Below are 19090 nucleotides of genomic sequence, written 5' to 3' on the forward strand. Positions count from 1 at the left end.
TCAAAGATATTACTGCCGGTGCTCTCTTCTAGCATTTTTATGGTTTCAGATATCATATTTAGGTCTTTAAAACCATTTTGAGTTTATTTTTGTGTTTGGTGTAAGAATGTGGTCCAGTTTCATTCTCTTGCCTGTAGCTGTCCAGTTTTCCCACCACCATTTGTTGAAGAGACTGTTTTTTCCTTATTGTATATTCATTTCCCCTTTGTTGAAGATTAATTGACCATATAGTTGTGAATTTATTTCTGGATTTTCTATTCTGTTCCATTGATCTATGTGTCTATTTTTGTGCCAGCACCATACACTTTTGATTACTACAGCTTTGTAATACTATTGTGCTGGAATTAGGAGACCTCAAAAGTTTTGTTCTACTTTTTCAGGATTGCTTTGGCTATTTGGATCTTTTCTGGTTCCGTACAAATTTTAGGATTGTTTTTTCTAGTTTTGTGAAAAATGCTGTTGGCATATTTTGATAACAATTGCATTAAATTTGTAGACTCCTTTGAGTAGTATAGACATTTTAATAATATTTGTTCTTTTAATCCATGAGCATGGAATATCTTCCTATTTCTTTTTGTCTTCAATTTCATCAGTGTTTTATAATTTTCAGAGTATAGATCTTTTGCCTCTGGTTAAATTTATTTCTAGATATTTTTTATTTTTGGTGCAATTGTAAATGAGATTTTTTCCTTATTTTTCTTTCTGCTGCTTCACTATTGGTTATAGAAGTGCAACAGATTTCTAAAGAGAAAGTAACCTTTTTGAAGAAAGTTATACTCTGGAGAGATGGTTTTTAAAAAATATGTTTTTAAAATTTTCTAATGTTAAATAAATTTGTTGATGAAAACAATGTGTACTACCTGTAAAAACTCTCATATCTGCACTATTAAAAATAATTTTAGAAAAAAATTTCTAACGAGTTTAAAACTCTGTCAAATAAAGATTTCAATGGTCTTGAGTTCTTTTGTTAAAGTTTACAAAATGATGCAATATATGATTAGCTAGCAAGAACTGACATCATAAAAGATAGAAATGTACCAGCCAAATTCAAAGACCACTTTTGCCAATTAGTGGAGGAGACTGAAAAATGGTATCATAATTTAGTAAGCATAGCCAATGATACACATCTGACACTTTTACTTTTGAGGTACTTTGTTTAGTTTTGACAGCCAATAAAACTTAGTATTGAAAGCAACTGGGCTTAGGATAAGACTTTTGAGTCACTGTATCTCAAAAAGTTAATGAGATGCATATTTTATGCATATGCATATTTAATTACATTGTTCTTAACTAACACCGCTATTAATATTTGTACCATTAACAAATAGGAAACAATTTTATTTCATTTCATCTTTATTTTAAAGTTGTATTTATTTTCATTCAATATTTTATCTTTATATAAATTATCTTTTATACCTAGTTTTGAATATTATCTCTATAATAAAATATGGATTATTACTATTAATAATCATTAATAAAGTACTTCATAATTATATTATAAGTGTGTTTATATATATGCTTTTACATATATTATTAAGAAATGCATATATTTATGGTAAGCATTCATTTTTTTTTTTAACTGATAAAGGCATATGATGTAAAAAAGTCAGTGTTGCATTTCTGCAGACACACTACCCACCTAGATCTTGGTGCTGATTTTCTGCAAAATTCTCTAGCTTATTAAAGGGGTTATATTTAATATACATCCAAAAATGCATTTCAAAGTTGCAGAAATTACTTATTGCTGGCGCAACTTCCCTAACGAAAAACATATCCAATTTTTCTTTCTAAACTAAAATTTCGATTTGGTGGCATGACACACTCAACCTGGGAAGGTTCCTAGGAATATGCACAGTGGAAAGTAAAGGGAATAACAGAGAGGAGAAAGGACTTTTATTATATTTACTCACTCCATTGACCATCAGGAGCACGAGGCCATTGTCAGCTGGTGTTCGAACTTCTATGTCAAAGCGAGTCACCTGACCGAATTTCCCTCTCCTTGTGATATCCCTTACCACAGCATAACTAGAGCCATCGAAGAAATAGCTGGCAGCTCGGCTCTGAGTGAAGGCCAGTTTGTCTCTGGAATAAAAACGCAAGGATATATGAGCATGACAGTTTGCATTATGCTTTCCACGTGAGGAACTTACAACCCATTGTCATGACATCTTCCATGGAACTCACAGCATTAAATATGTGGAACTTAAGAAACAGAACAGCTGAACATGGTGGGGGGGTGTGAGGCAGAAAGAGAGTCAAACCACAAAGTAGACTCTTTTTTTTTTTATAAAGATTTTATCTATTTTATTTGACAGACAGAGACTACAAGCAGGCAGACAGGCAGGCAGAGAGAGGGGAGGGGAAGAAGCAGACTCCCTGCTGAGCAGAGAGTCCATGCCGGGCTTGATCCCAGAATGCCGGGACCATGACCCGAGCCGAAGGCAGAGGCCTTAACCCACTGAGCCACCCAGGCGCCCCCACAAAACAGACTCTTAACTAGAGAGAGCAAACCGAGAGGTGCTGGAGGGGACCTGCGGGGAGAGAAGGGCTGGATGGATGACCTGCGTGAAGGACGGCATTGTGATGAGCACTGGGTGTTGTATGTAAGTGACGAAGCGCTAAATTCTACACCTGAAACTAATTCCAGGCAGCCCACGAAGCCTGGGGAATAACTAATTGGAATTTAAATAAAAACTTGAAAGAAAAGTAAGTTCTGATGTCTACATGGGAGACAGAGAAGTATTTATAGGTAGGTTAAATGAATGGTTTATTTTTTATTTAAAAATTTTTTTTTTTAGTTTCAGATTTAGAATTGAGTGATTCATCACTTACGTACAAACACTCGGTGCTCATCACAGCAAGTGCCCTCCTAATGCCCATCCCCCATCTAGACCATCCCTCCATCCACCTCCCCTCCAGCAACTTTCAGTTTGTTTTCCATAGGTAAGAGTCCGTTTTCTGGTTGGCCTCCCTCTGCCCACCCCCCCCTGCACATGTTCATCTGTTTTATTTCTTAAATTCCACACGTGAGTGAAACATATGGTATTTGTCTTCCTTTGACTAATTTTGCTTAGCATTATACTCTCCAGCTCTGTTCACGTCATTGCAAATGGCAAGACTTCACTGTATTCCAGTGTGTGTGTGTGTGTGTGTGTGTGTGTGTGTGTGTGTGTGATCTTCCATATTCTGATGAGTGATTTTGAATGGATTTCTTTTCTACCCTTTGTGCTAAGACAACAGAAATTTCTGGTGAAACCCAAGTCTCTGGAATCCTAAATTAAAGCAGCAAACAAGGGCACTTGGGTGGTTCAGTCGTTAGGTGTCTGCCTTCGGCTCAGGTCATGGTCCCAGGGCGCTGGGATCGAGCCCCACATCGGGCTCCCTGCTCACCGGGAAGCCTGCTTCTCCTTCTCTCACTCCCCCTCTTGTGTTCCCTCTCTCACTTTGTCTCTCCCTGTCAAATAAATAAATAAAATCTTTTTTTTTTTTTTTAAAGCTGCAAACAAGATGTTTAACACTTCATACTTGTATATGCTCGTCTGTGGCAGAAAACTGAAATGATTTTTGCAGACATGACTCTTATGCAGTTCCAAGACTGGGTTCCCCAAAGAAAAAAAAGAGAACCTGAATATTGATCCATGGTTGTCTCATCTGCTGCTTTCACGTGGCTATCAAAGTCTTTAGTACTCTTAACACTTTCTTACCTGGCACAGGGTACTGACTTGGAAGGATCCATGTTATAGATGTGCTTGAAGTTGTACAAGCTGATCACATCATTATTCAAAGTGGCCAATTCCAGGCAGCCCACGAAGCCAGGCAAGTTTAAGCTTGCGGGGAGCTATGTAACAGACAAAGTCAATTACCCCATGATTGTGCTTCACCCAGGTGATACAGAACAGACAATGAAATAGACAACAGGTCAAGGGGAACTGCCCATATAGATAAATATCTTTCTAGACCTATGTTTCCTCTGGGCCGGATAATTTAGATAAACAATGATTTTTCAGCTGTGCCTATCTAGCAGAGAGGATTGGATTTGTTGAATACACATACTATATATCATTCACACACCAAATATCGAATTCAGGAGCAAAACTAATTCTTTCAGCAGCTCTTTGAGGAAGATATTCCTGTTTTCATATCAACAGAAGGAAAGTAATTCTCGGAGAGGTTCAATAATATGTCTATAACTAGGAAGTAATAGCCTTGGGATTGAAATCCTACCTCAACTCCCTATCTCCTTATCTGGGCCTTTCATTTATTTGCCTTTCACCAGGTCTCATACTCCCCCCTTAGATTCACCCCTTTCTTCATCCCGAGTATTTTATTTCATGTCTATATTAGTTGAAATAACTGAGTTTTTGAAATTGTCATTGTGAACCTAGCAAACCCATAAGGTCCACGCACTCCTGCAGTAGTGGGTGGGGGTAATATCGATTATGTATGCATGTATCGGAATGAAATGAATTGATATACAAGTGGTAGCTAGAGCCCGAAAGCATCTGACACCATGAAACTATGGGTGGCAAAGACCGGATTTATATGCCAGATTTATAGATCAGAATTTTAACGCCATGGAGCTAACTTCTTTCTTGAAATACCAAGAGTTCGATATACCCCCAAATCATTGTAGGACTTATGGATTTTTAAAAAACAGTCAGTGTAGATTTTCAGTAAGTCCAAATCTCGCTGGATAGCTTACCTTGAAGTTAGAAGGCACGCCACCAACATAAAACACAGTGTCTTCAGGGTCCAGATCCAACAAGGCGTCATCTCCCGTAAATTCTCCCTTTTTAATAAACTTTTCCTCTGCAGTGCTACTCAGACTTGGGACCGTCAAAAACACCTTTCCGTGTTTTCCTACCCTGTTAAGAATTTTCAGTCCTTATTAGCCAGATAATTTGTAGAAAATATGTTTTTTTTAAAGGTCGTCATGTGAAAGCTTTTACAGGATGTCAACAATCAGCAGAAAGAAAAAAAAAAGATATTCCATCTTGGAATGAAGGCATGGATTGGGCAGATAAAAAGATCTAATAATCTGTTTGCTATTTAGAAATGATGAGTACTTTTTTCTAATCTTTTTTTTCCTGACTTAGGTATTTGGGAAGCAACATAGGCATACTGGGGGGAAAAAAGGAGCAACAATAAAGGGAAGAAAATGCTATTTAAACATCCACAGGAAAACAGTGTGTGTGTGTGTGTGCACGCGAGCACACACACGCATGCATTCCCACAGATTTTTTTATGAAATGTGCATGGAAGCCCTGTATTGTGAATTCACTTTACCTTTCAATCTTGACAATGCTGAAGTAAGCAGGCCAGGAGCTGACGGGCTTGGAGTTCAGGGGAATCTCTACATCCTTAGCTCCCAGATTATAAATGTACACCAGGTTATCATTTTTGATTGCAAGACCCATGTATTCTTTTTTGGCCTGAAATGTCAAGAAGCCACTTAAAGAAAATCCATATGAATGAACATCATATTTTGTTTTCCTTTCTTTAAGGGACAATCATCAATCCAAGTGCTTGGCTGTCTACAAGGCACATCTTGCCTGAATTATTACAAAGTTCCTGTTGGATTGGGCAATGCCTTTTTCTTTCCAGCCTCCCTGTGGCTACATTGGTGTGCTGCTCCCCTGTGTTTGTCCAAGTGCATCCTGGACAGGGAGGCAGGCAACGGCAGGCTTGTGGACATCTGACGGCTTCCAGGAGTGGCCTGATCCCGTCTGGTTAACCCACGGACATAACGCAGCCCGCCAAGACAGACTGCTGTGCCTGTCCAAACAGGGTGAGCAACAACTGTTAGTAGGCCTCTGGGTTCTGGAAGTCCTTGAAATGCTGCATTCAATGAGCCGTGTGAGACTGATCACGAAGCAGCCCCAGAAATATCCCACGTAGAGAAGGAATCACTTACCTTTATGACCACTCGAGTCTCGGGATTAAAGTGGTCTGTACCAGAACGGGAATGTTGTTTGGGTAACCAGAATGGGAATGTTGTTTGTTTGCATAGGTGGGTTTTGTTTTAAAGGAAAAGGAAAGCCCCTGTCTTTCCTTTGACTATTATTCTCTCTTTTCAAATGTCGTGTTTTCCTGGGTGTTATACGCAACTGATGAATTATTGAACTCTACACCTGAAACTAATGATGTACTCTCTGTTGGCTAATCGAATTTAAATTTAAAAAAAGGAAAAATATTAAATAAAAATAAATTTACTAGGAAAAAAAAAAAAAAACCCATGTCACAAGCTTACGGTTTTGCTTCCGAGGTACAGGATAAACCGGTCCGTAGCTCCAGCCAGCTCTGGCTGCTTCACGGGGGGAGGTTTCATGTATAGGCTCAGGGATGTGAAGGTCTTTAAGTCATCCATACTGGTTTTGGGGTGCACCTCGACTGCTGACTGGCCATCAAACATCATGGAGACTTGGATCTGGAGTGAGAGAATGTTTCTGTTAAAAGCACCCTGCAGAAATGGGCACAGCTCTCTCCCATGGTTTCCAAAGGGATTCCCTCCATCCTTATGGACTCTCTGAGTCCTACTCCCTTCCTTGTCTTTCTTTCCTGATGTCCTCACCTTGTGGGAGAAAGGGGGTAAGGGCGATCATAATATAGTCATTTACATTTAAAATGGGGTGAAAGGAAGCCAAAAAATGGTGACAAAGCGGATCTATGATGAGGATAACTAAGAATCCCACAATGAATTACAAACTTGGTTGGGGTGAACTAAATAGCTTGATGGGATTCCTGGTCAGTTACATAGGTCATGAGGCCCATAAAATTAACAATGACTAGTTGATTAGAAGTATAACACCTCTGGGGAACTAATACGGTTAGAACTTTCTCCTCAGGGTTTTAAAAAGAGGAACAAGAAATAAGGCTGTGAGTAACATCCTTGAGCACACCAGGACTGTTGGGAGGGGTCTAGTCCAGCTTTGGAGTCTTCAACAGGGTCTTGAAACCTGGCTCTGCTTCTTACTAGCTCTGTAACTGTGAGCAAGTCACTTAACCTGCAGTTTCTTCAAATGTAAAGTGTGGACGAAAATCTTGCTGAGTGAAATGAGATAATAACTATAAAGTACTTTCCAGTTCCTGGCTCTATCATTATTATAACTGTAATGAGTTCATTAAGATGTTTCTTATAATAATTCTTAGAAAAACCTCAAAACAAAGCACAATTCAGTAGATGCATGTCTGAGAGGCCCAATATGATAAGCTGATTCTCTGGTCTGGTTCAGAGTGATTTTCTGAGTATTCAGAAGGGGATGGACTTCTATATCCATGTCACACATGCAAATATTTCTGAATAATTAGATGTATTGATATCCATTATATAATATTAATTTGGTTAATATTGATGGTCAGTAAGCTCAAGACTATATTCCCAAGTGCCTAGAATACAGCTGTCTTACATTGCTAGTTGAGTAAAAATTAATCATCTTAATTAACAAACAATTCATGGGATTAAAGTCTTTTTTCATAAAAATTGAGTCTGAGAAGGAAATATATCTGCACAGAAAGTACCTCACTTTGGGGCTACCAAAGGCATTGCCAAGACTCTCTCTAGAAAACAGTTTTAGGTGGTTAAGTTCCCCAAAGTTTTCTCCATTTGAATCAAACTACCAGAAAGCACTCCCAGAAACCTAGCTTTGGAAAAAACGTTTCTTCACGCTAAGCTTTTCTTGAAATGCTTCCCAAAGTATCTAACAAAGGTAATTTGGGGTGTGAGACCAATTACCACAAATCATTTAAATGCTGAATATATTTACCAAAAGCGATCTCCTCCATTACAAAATAGTTGATTTCCAACTCTTCTTTTGGTCAGTGCTTAGGGCTCATGGTCTGTTCAGGACAATTTGCAATTGAGAAAACAAAACCATATAATGCCGATCTATGCATCAATAAAAAATAAATGAAAAAGAGGGCCAAGGATGAGCCCTATTTGCCAACTGAAAACGTTAATTGAATTTTGGTGTTGCTGTGTGGCCTCTGTGTAAAGATTGTTCAGTTTAGGTGATCTGTGATTCCACAGTGACCCCTGTAGGGGGTCAGTGAAGGCTCCCTCTATCAATGTTATACCAGAGAATTCCCTAAAGAGGTAGATGGGCAGGATTATTCAACATAGTAATTGCACTAAAACACGTGTTCCAATAATTAATAATATTGACAAGTATAAATCATGTCTTCGGTTGGTGTTAGCTTTACTCAATTTCTTTTCCTCTACAAGCTTTATTGACTAGGTTAATCTTAATCTTGGCTATCCATAAGAATCATGAGGAAGCTTTTAAAAAAATACAGGAACTGAGCCCATCCTCTAGAGAGCCTGATCATGGCTTTGAGGTTGGGACCGGGAACAGGTTTAGTTTTCAAAGCTCTTCATGTAATTCTAATGAACAGATCTAGATGGTGCCTTAGAACTAATGAAGTAGAGGGGGCACCTGGGTGGCTCAGTGGGTTAAGCCTCTATTTTTGGCTCAGGTCACGATCCCAGAGTCGATCCCAGAGTCGTGGGATGGAGTCCTGTAAGTGGTGGAAGTGGAGGTGGGGGTAGGTGTGGGGGTGGGGGGGAGAAAAATCCCTACTCAGCGGGGAGTCTGCTTCTCTTTGTCTCTGCCCCTCCCCCCTGCTTGTGCACTTGCACGCGCGTTCTCTCTCTCTCTCTCAAATGAATTAAACAAACAAACAAAAAAAAGAACTACTGAAGTAGAAAGATTCTGGGCTCTGGCAGCTGCCTTAGCGCTGTGATTCAGTTTCCTGATCAGTGAGCACTGAGAAGTCTTCTTTCATGCTTACCTTGCTGGCAACACTTCTGGTCTGAGCTATAAGCTCCCGGATCCTCCGGATGCTGGCGGAGACGTTGCTCGCAGGCCGCTTCTGTTCTACGGTGCGGAGCTGATCCAGGAGCTGAGGGACAACCTCTGTCAGATTTCGTACTGCAGTTAACAAAAATTAATCACTTGAGTAAATATCTCAATGATATTAACTAATATTAGCTGTATTTAAGGAATCAGGTGAAGAGACAACAAACACAGGCTACTTTTGTGAGATCTAGAATTATTTGTAATCCTGCCAAAGGAAGAGTTAAGCCCGCTATATAAACAATTCCTATTTTGTGGCATTTATAATGTCTATTGGTCTACATGTATATAGAGTCAGCTGGCTGACAATGTACATTTCTGAAGGGAAGGGCCCACGAAAAATGTACAGATGTTTTTGTCCCCATATAGCATAGGGTCTACTTGCATTTCTAATGAAACTGATAGAACAAGTCTAAAGGAAGGCTGGGAAAAAGGAGGTGGGAATGTTTTTTCCCAGGTTGCCTGGGAACATCACACTGCTGCTGCAGTGGTCCATGCAGAGGCAGAGCTACATGGAGAAAACAACCGAGTGCCCAGAAGAGTGGCAGTTGGTGCCAAGGAGAGGGTGGGCGCCATGGTCTATGGGCCCAATAAGGGTGATGATACAAACACATCATACTGACTTTGTAGGTTTGTGTTTTTTTTTTTTTTAAGGTATGAGGTATACATAGAAAAGAGAAATAGGGGTGCCTGGGTGGCTCCATTGGTTAAGCGTCTGACCCTTGATTTTGGCTCAGGTCATGATCTCAGGGACCTGAGATGGAGCCTCACACCGGCTCTGCGCTCAGTGGGGAGTCTGCTTGTCCCTCTCCTTCTTCTTCTTCTTCTTCTTCTTTTTTTTTTTTTTAAAGATTTTTATTTATTTGTTTGACAGACGGAGATCACAAGCAGGCAGAGAGAGGAGGAAGCAGGCTCCTTGCTGAGCAGAGAGCCCGATGCAGGGCTCGATCCCAAGACCCTGAGATCATGACCTGGGCTGAAGGCAGAGGCTTAACCCACTGAGCCACGCAGGCACCCCGTCCCTCTCCTTCTGCTCCTCCTCCTGCTCACATGCTCTCTTTCTAAAATAAATAAATAAAACCTTAAATAAAGAGAGAATAAATCATATTTACACAGCTAGATGAGAGAAGTCCAAAACAGGGAGAATGGCGTAACTTTCTATAAGGGTTCATGAACCGGACCAGTGGTTCTCAACGTGTGGTCCACAGACCAGCAGTATTGGCATCATCAGGGAACTTGTCAGAAATGCAAAATCTGTGGCTCCAACCCAAACCTGCTCAATTAGAAACTCTGGGAGTGACGCCCAAGTGATTCTAAAGCACATGAAGGTTTACGAACCGGGACCAGAGAATGAATATTTTTTGCATATTCCCCCGGAGAAGGGCAGAGCCATGGTCACTAAGCATTAGTAGCTGGAAAACAGGAAGCCTCTTACCGAACCCAAACTAAACTCAGATTCAGGAGAATATGTCAGTGAAGACCAAGGATAAAACTCTTCTGTATTTAGGAAGTAGGGTGTTTCTCTATCTTAAGGAATGGAATGAAGAAAAATAATAACAATTATCACTTTATCATGTTAATATTTTAAATAGAGGTAAATATTTGTTGTTTGGATAACTGACCACAATAGCCATTTTATAGTATAATCATGTTTAAAAATTATAGGTAATGAAGTATATTTCATGTGTTACATTAAATTTTGATTATGGAAATGTATATAAAACAAAGTTTCCCTGTTCTCAATTCTCCGAGAAAGGGAACCACCTTTTATTATAGTCTTTACAAAGTCTCTTATGTTGTGGTATGCTCTTTCATTTACTTTGATTTGAACCACAAAATGCTATCTGAGGAAAACACAGAGGCCTAAAACAATTTCAATTAGTGGTAGTTCTGGACGCTTACTGGAATTGTAAAAAAAGGAAGAAAAAAATTTAACACAGATTTAGTAAACATTCCTGAGGCTCTGTCTTTATAAATGTAAATGTTAGATGTCACGAAGGCAAATCTTTTAGAGATTAAGTTCTAAATGCAATTAGGTGAGCGGTTACATGGTAAAAGTCATGAATATATACTTAAGAGATGAACATAACAGTCATCTTCTTGTTACGGGAATGAATATTTGTGACCTGGGATAAAATTTCTAGTGACAGATCAAATGGAGATTAATAAAATTCTTCCTTAACTCGGATGGAAGTGAACGTAATATGTTCTGCAAAACCATGCTGGAGAACAGGAAGTTCTAGTCATGACAGTCATTGATATTTAAGAGGTAGAAGAGATCAAATAAACATGGTAATATGTGATTTAAATATCTGTGTATAACTAAATAAATTAGGTAGATAACAGAGTATTTCATTATCATTGCTGTAAATTTGCATTCAAGCTGGGCAACAAACCCTTCTCCAATTATTATTTTTTTTAGGGTTTATTTATTTGAGAGCAACAGAGAGAGAGAGAGAGAGCACGCCGAGCAGGGGAGCAGAGAGAGCAGGAGAGAGAATCTCAAGCAGATTCCATGCTGAGTGGGGAGCACTCAGCTGGGAGCACGAGTGGGGCTCGAGATCATGACCCAAGATCATGACCTGAGAGCAGAAACCAAGAGTCAGAAATTTAACTGATTACGCCTCCCAGGTGCTCCCAAACTATTCTTCATGGGAACCCTCAGTTTTGTTAAAGATTTTACTTATTTATTTGACAGAGAGAGAGAGAGAGGGAACACAAACAGGGGGAGTGGGAGAGGGAGAAGCAGGCTTCCTGCCCAGCAGGGAGTCCGATGCAGAGCTCAATCCTAGGACCCTGGGATTATGACCTGAGCCGAACACAGACACATAACGACTGAGCCACCCAGGTGCCCTGGAACCTTCAGTTTTGAATGGACTTAGTCAGTACCTGTTGGTAATAACCTACATTTCTCAGGTAAGGACAAAGCAATTCAGTTTAGTAAATATTTTTCCCCAAAGTAAACCAATATTTTGTGATTGACCTTCTTCCCCAAGGAACAGACTTAACATTGACCAACATCAGTGCTGCCATTATTTCCTATAGAAAAAAATGATGCTTAACCAATCTCTCTAGTATATTTTTGTGAAATATATATATTTTACATGCATACACATGTATATGTGTATACATATACGGTGTGTCATAGATGACCTGAGCAAATTTTTTTTTTCTAAGCGGATTTCTACAATATTCTAATCTCACACCCAGATGAAAACCACTGCATCTTAATGAAAGACGTGTTGAGCCGAATGGCCAATTCATCTGGATGCAAACCGTGATACCTGCATCTCGCGCAGAGTCCACCGCTGTGCTGTAAGCAGAAGAGTCAAAGCTCTGAAGGTTTTGTGACCAGTTGGTTAGGTTGTTAGCCATGGGGGCGGCTGCCCGCTGGACTTCCACTGTGGTCTTGTTGGCCTCCTCTGTGATCAGCTTCGATTGACCCAGGCGCTCCTGGGCGTCACCTTCACACAGAGCACAGGGACACTCACTTTGCAGAGAAGCAGGACATTTGTTGGGAGCATCAACGTCCATTTAATCATTTGGATAAGGCAGCCCTCAAGTTTTGGGTTTTTAAGCTGAACAAAGATCTTTAAGTAGATGTTAATGATGGCACAAGTTAGAAATGTGAAGGTAGCGTTACAAAGTGAGCTTGAAAGACTCTAGAATCTCATTAAAACCAGGCAGCCCACTTAAAACATTTTCAACTTAGAGGTGAATTTTTTAAAAAAGTAATTAGTATTTCTTCAGGTTAGAGACCTGGTCAGAAAGCCACCGAAAACATATAGGAGATTTTAAGTCATAAAATGTTCATGTCTGATATCATTGTAAATATCACTTTCTTCTATGTGGGACGCATTTTGCTGTAAAAATGCAAAAGTAAACCAGTATGGAAGCAGGCTTCTTATTAAATCAGTATGGAAAATTATTTTTAAATAGTAAAACCAAGTTGCAAAATAGCATGTAAAGGGACATTCTATTTTTATTAAAAAGTTATGTATTTAAAATAAAAAAAGTTTACAACAAAATGTTTTTTCCTGGGTAATAAGATTAAAAAAGATTTTTCTTCTTTTGTTCTTTTTCTTATCTGTATTTTCTACTCTTTCTATAATAATCATGTATTACTTTGGTAATAAAAGTCACAGGTGAGGTTATAGCTTTTCTTTTTCTTGAGTGGAGAAAGATTTAATTCAACCTTACATAATCTGAACTCTGATGGATGCACCTTTGAATCCTGGGTCTGCTTCTTTTTTGGAGCTGTGCTTTTTGGAGCAAGTTCCTAACCTTGACAAGCCTCAGGGTTCACCACCATCTAAAGGCAATGGTGGTACTTTCCTACATGACAGGAAGTGTATACACCACAGCCCAGTGCTCCAGCATGTGGCAGCTCTGATGGTGCAGATGAAAGGGATTCTCGTTGGATGAAATGGTCCTGGCTGGGGCTTTGGCAAACTAGGAGGCAGTAGATGGATTTGCTCCATGTAGGAGAAAACGCACATCCAGTAGTCTGGCTTCCAGCCCCTCTGGTTCCCAGCCCATCTTTTTAAGATACCACTGTAGTACCAGATTAGGCAAAATGAGTGCTCTTGTGTCTCCATTTGGCTTGGTGGTCTCCCTACTTGTACTATCAGAATGACATGGCAGGTAACAGAGTCTGCTACTCCCATGTGGGGCCAGAGAGACCCAGACCCAAATAGGGCATATTTATTAAAGAAGAAGGAATGTTCACAAGGAAGTGATTACAAAATAGTATAAGCAGCCTGATTGCATTAAAGCACCTGCACATGTGGACGCACACAAGTACACACACACACACACACATGATTGGAGGAAAATGCTCTCAAATGTAATGGTCACCCCTAGGAGGTATGATTATAGGTTTTACAATTATTTTCCGGTGTGTGTGTGTGTGTGCGTGTGTGTTTGTGTGTGTGTGATGAACATAGTTCCTTTTGTCACCAGAAAACAATATTTATTTATAGAAGTATTGACAAGTAAGGAATCATGTACTCCTTCCTCAAGCATTTATTTGAATCCCAGCAAAGAAACAGTTGAGGCTTACTATGTTCTTGTCTGTGACCCTTACCTCTCTCTGTGGCTTGTAGTCGCTTAATGGCGTCACTCAATCTGTTTCTGAGAGCACTCTTCCTTGCTAGGGCTCCGTCCACACGCCTGTTGGTGTCAGCTACCGCCTCATCATTGCCTATGAAGAAGAAGCCAAAAAAAGGAGCCAAGATGCTAGGGGGATAACAAAAATCTCCATTTCAACAAGGACAATTCTGATCTGTGCTGTGGGGTCATCTATAATATTCTGAATATGGTGTGAACATAGAACACCAGCTCTGGAAAGTGGCATTTCAATTAAGAGGTACAGGACTATAGAAGACTAGTCGCACTGCTTAGAGTGATTTAGAATGCCATAAAGTGACTCATAAAAGGTGCAAGCATAATGGCTAACTTCTTTGAAAAATATAGCACTGCTGTGACTTACAACTAGCAGCACAGTTGATAAAGAGCTGAAACGAAAGGTCTATATTTATGGCGATGACTTGTTATATAAGAATAATTATTTTTTCTTAATTTTTAAATAAAATTCTAATGGATATACAACATACATCTAGAAAAGAGTGCACATTATAAACAAATTTTTGCAAACTGAGCACGGCATATATGCTGTGCTAAATCAAGAAAGTAGAACCCTATTGCTATTCAATTTTCTGGGCCCTCTGTAATTCCCCAAGGATGACCACTGTTCTGAATTCTATCTCCATCTGTTAGTTGTGTCTATTCTTTTTTTTTTTAGTTGTGCTTATTCTTAAACTTTATTAAAAAGAAATGATACAGTAGTATAATTTTTTATAGCTTTCATATCTCTGTTTTTATTTCTGTAGAGTGGTTAAGTCTTGATATCTGGTGTTTAAATCTTCCAGCTTTGATTTTATTCTTCAAGGATTACACTGGCTGCTTAGCTCCTCCCACACCCATTTCCGTGGAAATTCTAGGACCATCTTCTCATCATTTACATATAGTTCTGGTACTTTGGTTGGTGTTATATTTAGTCTATACATAAATTTGGCAGAATTGTTATTTTTACAAATTTGAGTCTTCCAGTTAATTGTTTTTGCTTACTCTTCTTTAGATCTAAATTCTCATTTTGATCTCCATTTATTTAGATCATCTTTAATTTCTTTTCAGTTTTATGTGTAGAGATCTTATCTTTCATCAGCTTTATTTCTAGGTATTTTATGTTATTGCAAATGGTGTTAAAAAGTAAATTTCTAATTATTTTCTACATAGAAATAAACTGGACTTTTACACATTGAATTGGTAATGTGGGATATATTTGTCGTTTCCAGTCTTAGTGGGCAAACTTTAAATATTTCAGTATTAATATGCTTCCTTATTTTTATTTTATTTTATTTTTCTTTCTTAGATTACAGAAGTTGCTATGAGTTTTTTAAAACATGAATGGACACTGAGTTTTGTTAAACGATTTTCCTGCATGTGGTGAGATAACCATATGAAATTTCTGATATATTCTTTAAATGTGCTAAACTACTATTGATGTTTGAAATGTTACACTGTCCCTGAAATCCCAGAACAAAGTTAACTTGGTCATGTATTACCATTTCTATGTGTGTTAGATTTGATTTGCTAATGTCTTGTTTAGGTTTTTCACATCTCAATTTGAGAGAGAAATTGGCTTATAATCTTCCTTTTGTTTTTTTACAATGTCCTTATCAGGTTTTGTATCTTAGTTTTGTAGGCCTCATAGAATACATTAGACAATATTTCATCTTTTTTTATTTTCTGGAAGAATTTATACACAAGTGGTGTCATTTGTTTAGATGGTTGGAAGAATTCACTGGGGAAACCATCCGAGCCTTAAGATTTCTTTGTGGGAAGGGTTTAATTACTGATTAAATTTATATATGTATATACAGGTCTATCAGATTTTCTATTTGTTCTTGTATCAGGTTCGATAGTCTTTTTCTTACAAAACTATTCTTGAAAGTGCACTTGTAGCATAGTCCCAAAACGGGTTATTTTGGAGCAAGTCCAAACAAATCATGATGTAATACCTTGTCTGAACTGAAGGATGAACTTTCCCAAAGATTCTTGGTTTGTGCGTCGTTTACTCCCAAATCATCAGGAAGTTTATGCTTTTTGACAAACAGACAAATCATTTCTTCCCTTCCTATTATACTTTTCTCTTTCTCTCCAAAAGGCTTGTAAATATATACTCTGCCATGGCGTACTTTCTCATTTCCATTATACAGTCTTGGTGTGCTTGCTTTCTTGTTCAGTTGTCTTTCCGCACTTGTGTATGATGGGTATAAAATGAGTGGTGCTGAGTTGATTCTGTCACCAAGTACAATGTAAACAAAGTACAAACACTTCTTTCTTAATTCCTCGGGTGAGTGCTAAAAATTTCCCAGAATTCAAGGAGGGACTTAAACATACTTTGTACTTGTATCGCACCATCTTCTCCCTCTTTTACTTTCAATTTTTGAATATTTTATAATCTTTTGTGAATAATTTATAATCTTTTCAGCTCTTCTTTTTGGGGTTTGTAGCTGCAAAAGATGCTGAATGATATACTGAGAAAGAATATATTTAACTCTACATTTGGAGCCCTTGATAAAAATAAGTGAAAAAAATTATATTTGGGGCTGGATGTTTCTAAGAAAAAAATGTTTCATAAAATTTCTTTCCTATTTGAAACTTATTGTTTTACATAAACAGTTTTCATTTTAGAAATGAATTCAATAGAAGATTCCTTTAAATAGCAGCTTCCTGAGTTTATTATAGATTGCTAACTATTTGATATAGATAATAAAGAAAGGAAATCTGGGTTATAAAGATTACTAATCATTGAATGTTATTTGGAAATGAATTAACAGTAATTTGAAATTGTAATGTAACTCAGTAGATAAATATAGTTTAACCTGAAAATCTGAATTTATATCACAAACGTTATTGTCTAAAGGGAGGGAAGTTCTGACCCACACAGTCCTAATTCCCCAAGGATGTCCCTTTGAAATTAAATATGTGAAGAAATTTAACCAAACAAGATCATGAAAGAGGAAAACAGATTTGCAAAATATTCAGAGACCAATGCAGAGATTTTATCTGTACTTAAGTTATAGAACTTTGAAGAGACATTATTACCAGGGATGAAAAATTGTTTTCATGAGAAGGACAAGACTGCATTGTAAATTATCAAAGAGAACAAAATATCGAAGTCATTGTGTCCTGAAAATCCACATACTCTGGTCTTCACATCACAAGAAACAAAGAAATACATTGATATGGCAACATTTACTTAAAAAATATTTTACTTTTAAGAGTACGCTTATTGTGATGAGCAACTGAGTAATGTGTAGAACTGTTGAATCATTATACTGTTCACATGAAACTTTTATAACATTGTGTGTTAATATAATTGAATAAAATATATTTTACTTTCAATATTCTAAATTGTTGCTTGTCAGTATTCTAATTCTTTTGTAAGAGTATGTCCAAGACTAAAAAAAAAAAAGGATATGTTCAAGACTAGACTTATATAACGAATGAATTAGAAGAGAACATTCTTATTGCCTTTGTTTATACAGCAAACATAAAATAATAGTTGCTTTAGACCACAACTTGTTAAATATTCTGCATAGGAAAAACAAATACTTTTTCCCCCTATATATAGTGTTCTTTGTTAAAAAAAAAGAAAATGCATGATTAGAATCAAGATTAGTTGCTTTGATAAAATTACATGACATTTTCTGTTTCAAACTTGGTTTTTGTTTTTAGGTGGTAGTTAGAAGTTAGCTAGATAATGGATTTCCAACCTCATCAGTCAATGCGCAACCCTCTTTAGGTATGAGTTCATTAACTCAGAGATGAATATCGTTTAGTGAAATTCTTAGCCAATGCAACTGTTTTTAAGAGTAGCTCACAAGATTCAAAATTGGCTAACGTGATTTTGCTTTTACTTTTCCTTCCCTCTCTCACTTAGATGTGTTTGCTGTCACAGATGCAAACACTAATCTTTGGAAATGCTTCTTTCCAATGGTCACTGGCTTGTCCTAGATACAGTAAACTTACAGAACACAAACTACAGGAAAGTGCTGATAAGTACGTGGCTCTGTGGTTTCCTATCCTCCTGATTCTCCCACTACTGACTCATTACTTCATGTAAAATTTTAAAGGGCCTTCTGAATTGTTCAAGAAAGACTAAATTATGTACAATACAGTTTTAGTGTTAAGTGTATTTTATGGCATTATTTCCTTGAAAATAGATAAACATGGTACATTTCTATTAATTAACCAAATTTTTTAAAGATTTTATTTATTTATTTGGGAAAGAGAGAGAGTGAGAGAGAGATCACAAGCAGGAGGGAAGGGTAGAAGGAAAATGAGATTCCTCACCAAGCAAGGAGCCTGACACAGACTTGATCCCAGGACCCCAGGATCATGACCTGAGCCGAAGGCAGACGTTTAAACAACTGAGCCACCCCGGTGCCACAATTAGTTTATTTGATTAACAAGAATATACACCACATTTTACTACATGGAAGTTCTTTTTTTTCTTTAATCACAATTTATTTTATAATATCCAATTTTATTTATAATATCCACTTGGGTGGCTTAGTTGGTTGAGCATCTAACTCTTGGTTTCTGCTTGGTCATAATCTTGGGGTCTTGAGATTAAGCTCTGGGGTCGGCTTTGTGCTCTGCGTGGGGTCTGCTGGTCCCTTACCTTCTTTTCCCGCCGCCCCCCCCCCGTCTCTCAAATAGATAAATAATATCTTAAAAAAAATTCAATCTTCACTTTTTTTTTATACCTTGGATCGCAACAAGAACTATTCATATACTATTCAGTTAAAAGATCATTTGTTCTTTAATCCTAGACTTTTAAAATCTCTATCCCTATGCAGAAGTACTGTATGAAAGGAGAGAAGTAGCTGTAAATCAGAAGGAAGGTAAGAAAGGGGAGATGCTTACTAGGGTCTGTCTTGGCTTGCAGTTCTCTGGCTTGATTGAGGAGGTTCTCACTCTCATCCTTATGGTAAATGATTTGAGTATCAATCCCGTTGACAGCCTGCAAAGGAATTGTGTGGAAAGAGTAAGAATGACAGAAGAAACCCACTTTTCATGGACTGAGGATATAAATGACACCATATATTTACTAAACACCAAGCAAAATTCATACAACTTAATTTCCATAGCTCAAAATCAAGGTC

The 19090-nt window shown here is 37.9% G+C and overlaps 1 protein-coding gene across 2 annotated transcripts in view; it reads right to left on the minus strand.

The window, feature by feature from the left end:
- Nucleotides 1–19090, minus strand: part of LAMA4 (laminin subunit alpha 4) — a 146901-nt gene that overhangs the window by 27440 nt on the left and 100371 nt on the right. For both annotated transcript variants that reach the window (XM_059401233.1, XM_059401234.1), the window contains exons 15-23: nucleotides 18852–18948; nucleotides 13939–14055; nucleotides 12137–12316; nucleotides 8788–8927; nucleotides 6251–6427; nucleotides 5287–5432; nucleotides 4703–4865; nucleotides 3705–3838; nucleotides 1911–2082 (exon numbers count right to left, since the gene is read on the minus strand). In XM_059401233.1, coding sequence (XP_059257216.1) covers nucleotides 1911–2082; nucleotides 3705–3838; nucleotides 4703–4865; nucleotides 5287–5432; nucleotides 6251–6427; nucleotides 8788–8927; nucleotides 12137–12316; nucleotides 13939–14055; nucleotides 18852–18948 — 1326 coding nt within the window. The remainder of the gene's footprint in view (nucleotides 1–1910; nucleotides 2083–3704; nucleotides 3839–4702; nucleotides 4866–5286; nucleotides 5433–6250; nucleotides 6428–8787; nucleotides 8928–12136; nucleotides 12317–13938; nucleotides 14056–18851; nucleotides 18949–19090) is intronic.

The sequence above is a fragment of the Mustela nigripes genome, chromosome 5 (assembly GCF_022355385.1).
Source record: "Mustela nigripes isolate SB6536 chromosome 5, MUSNIG.SB6536, whole genome shotgun sequence".
Taxonomy (NCBI): domain Eukaryota; kingdom Metazoa; phylum Chordata; class Mammalia; order Carnivora; family Mustelidae; genus Mustela; species Mustela nigripes.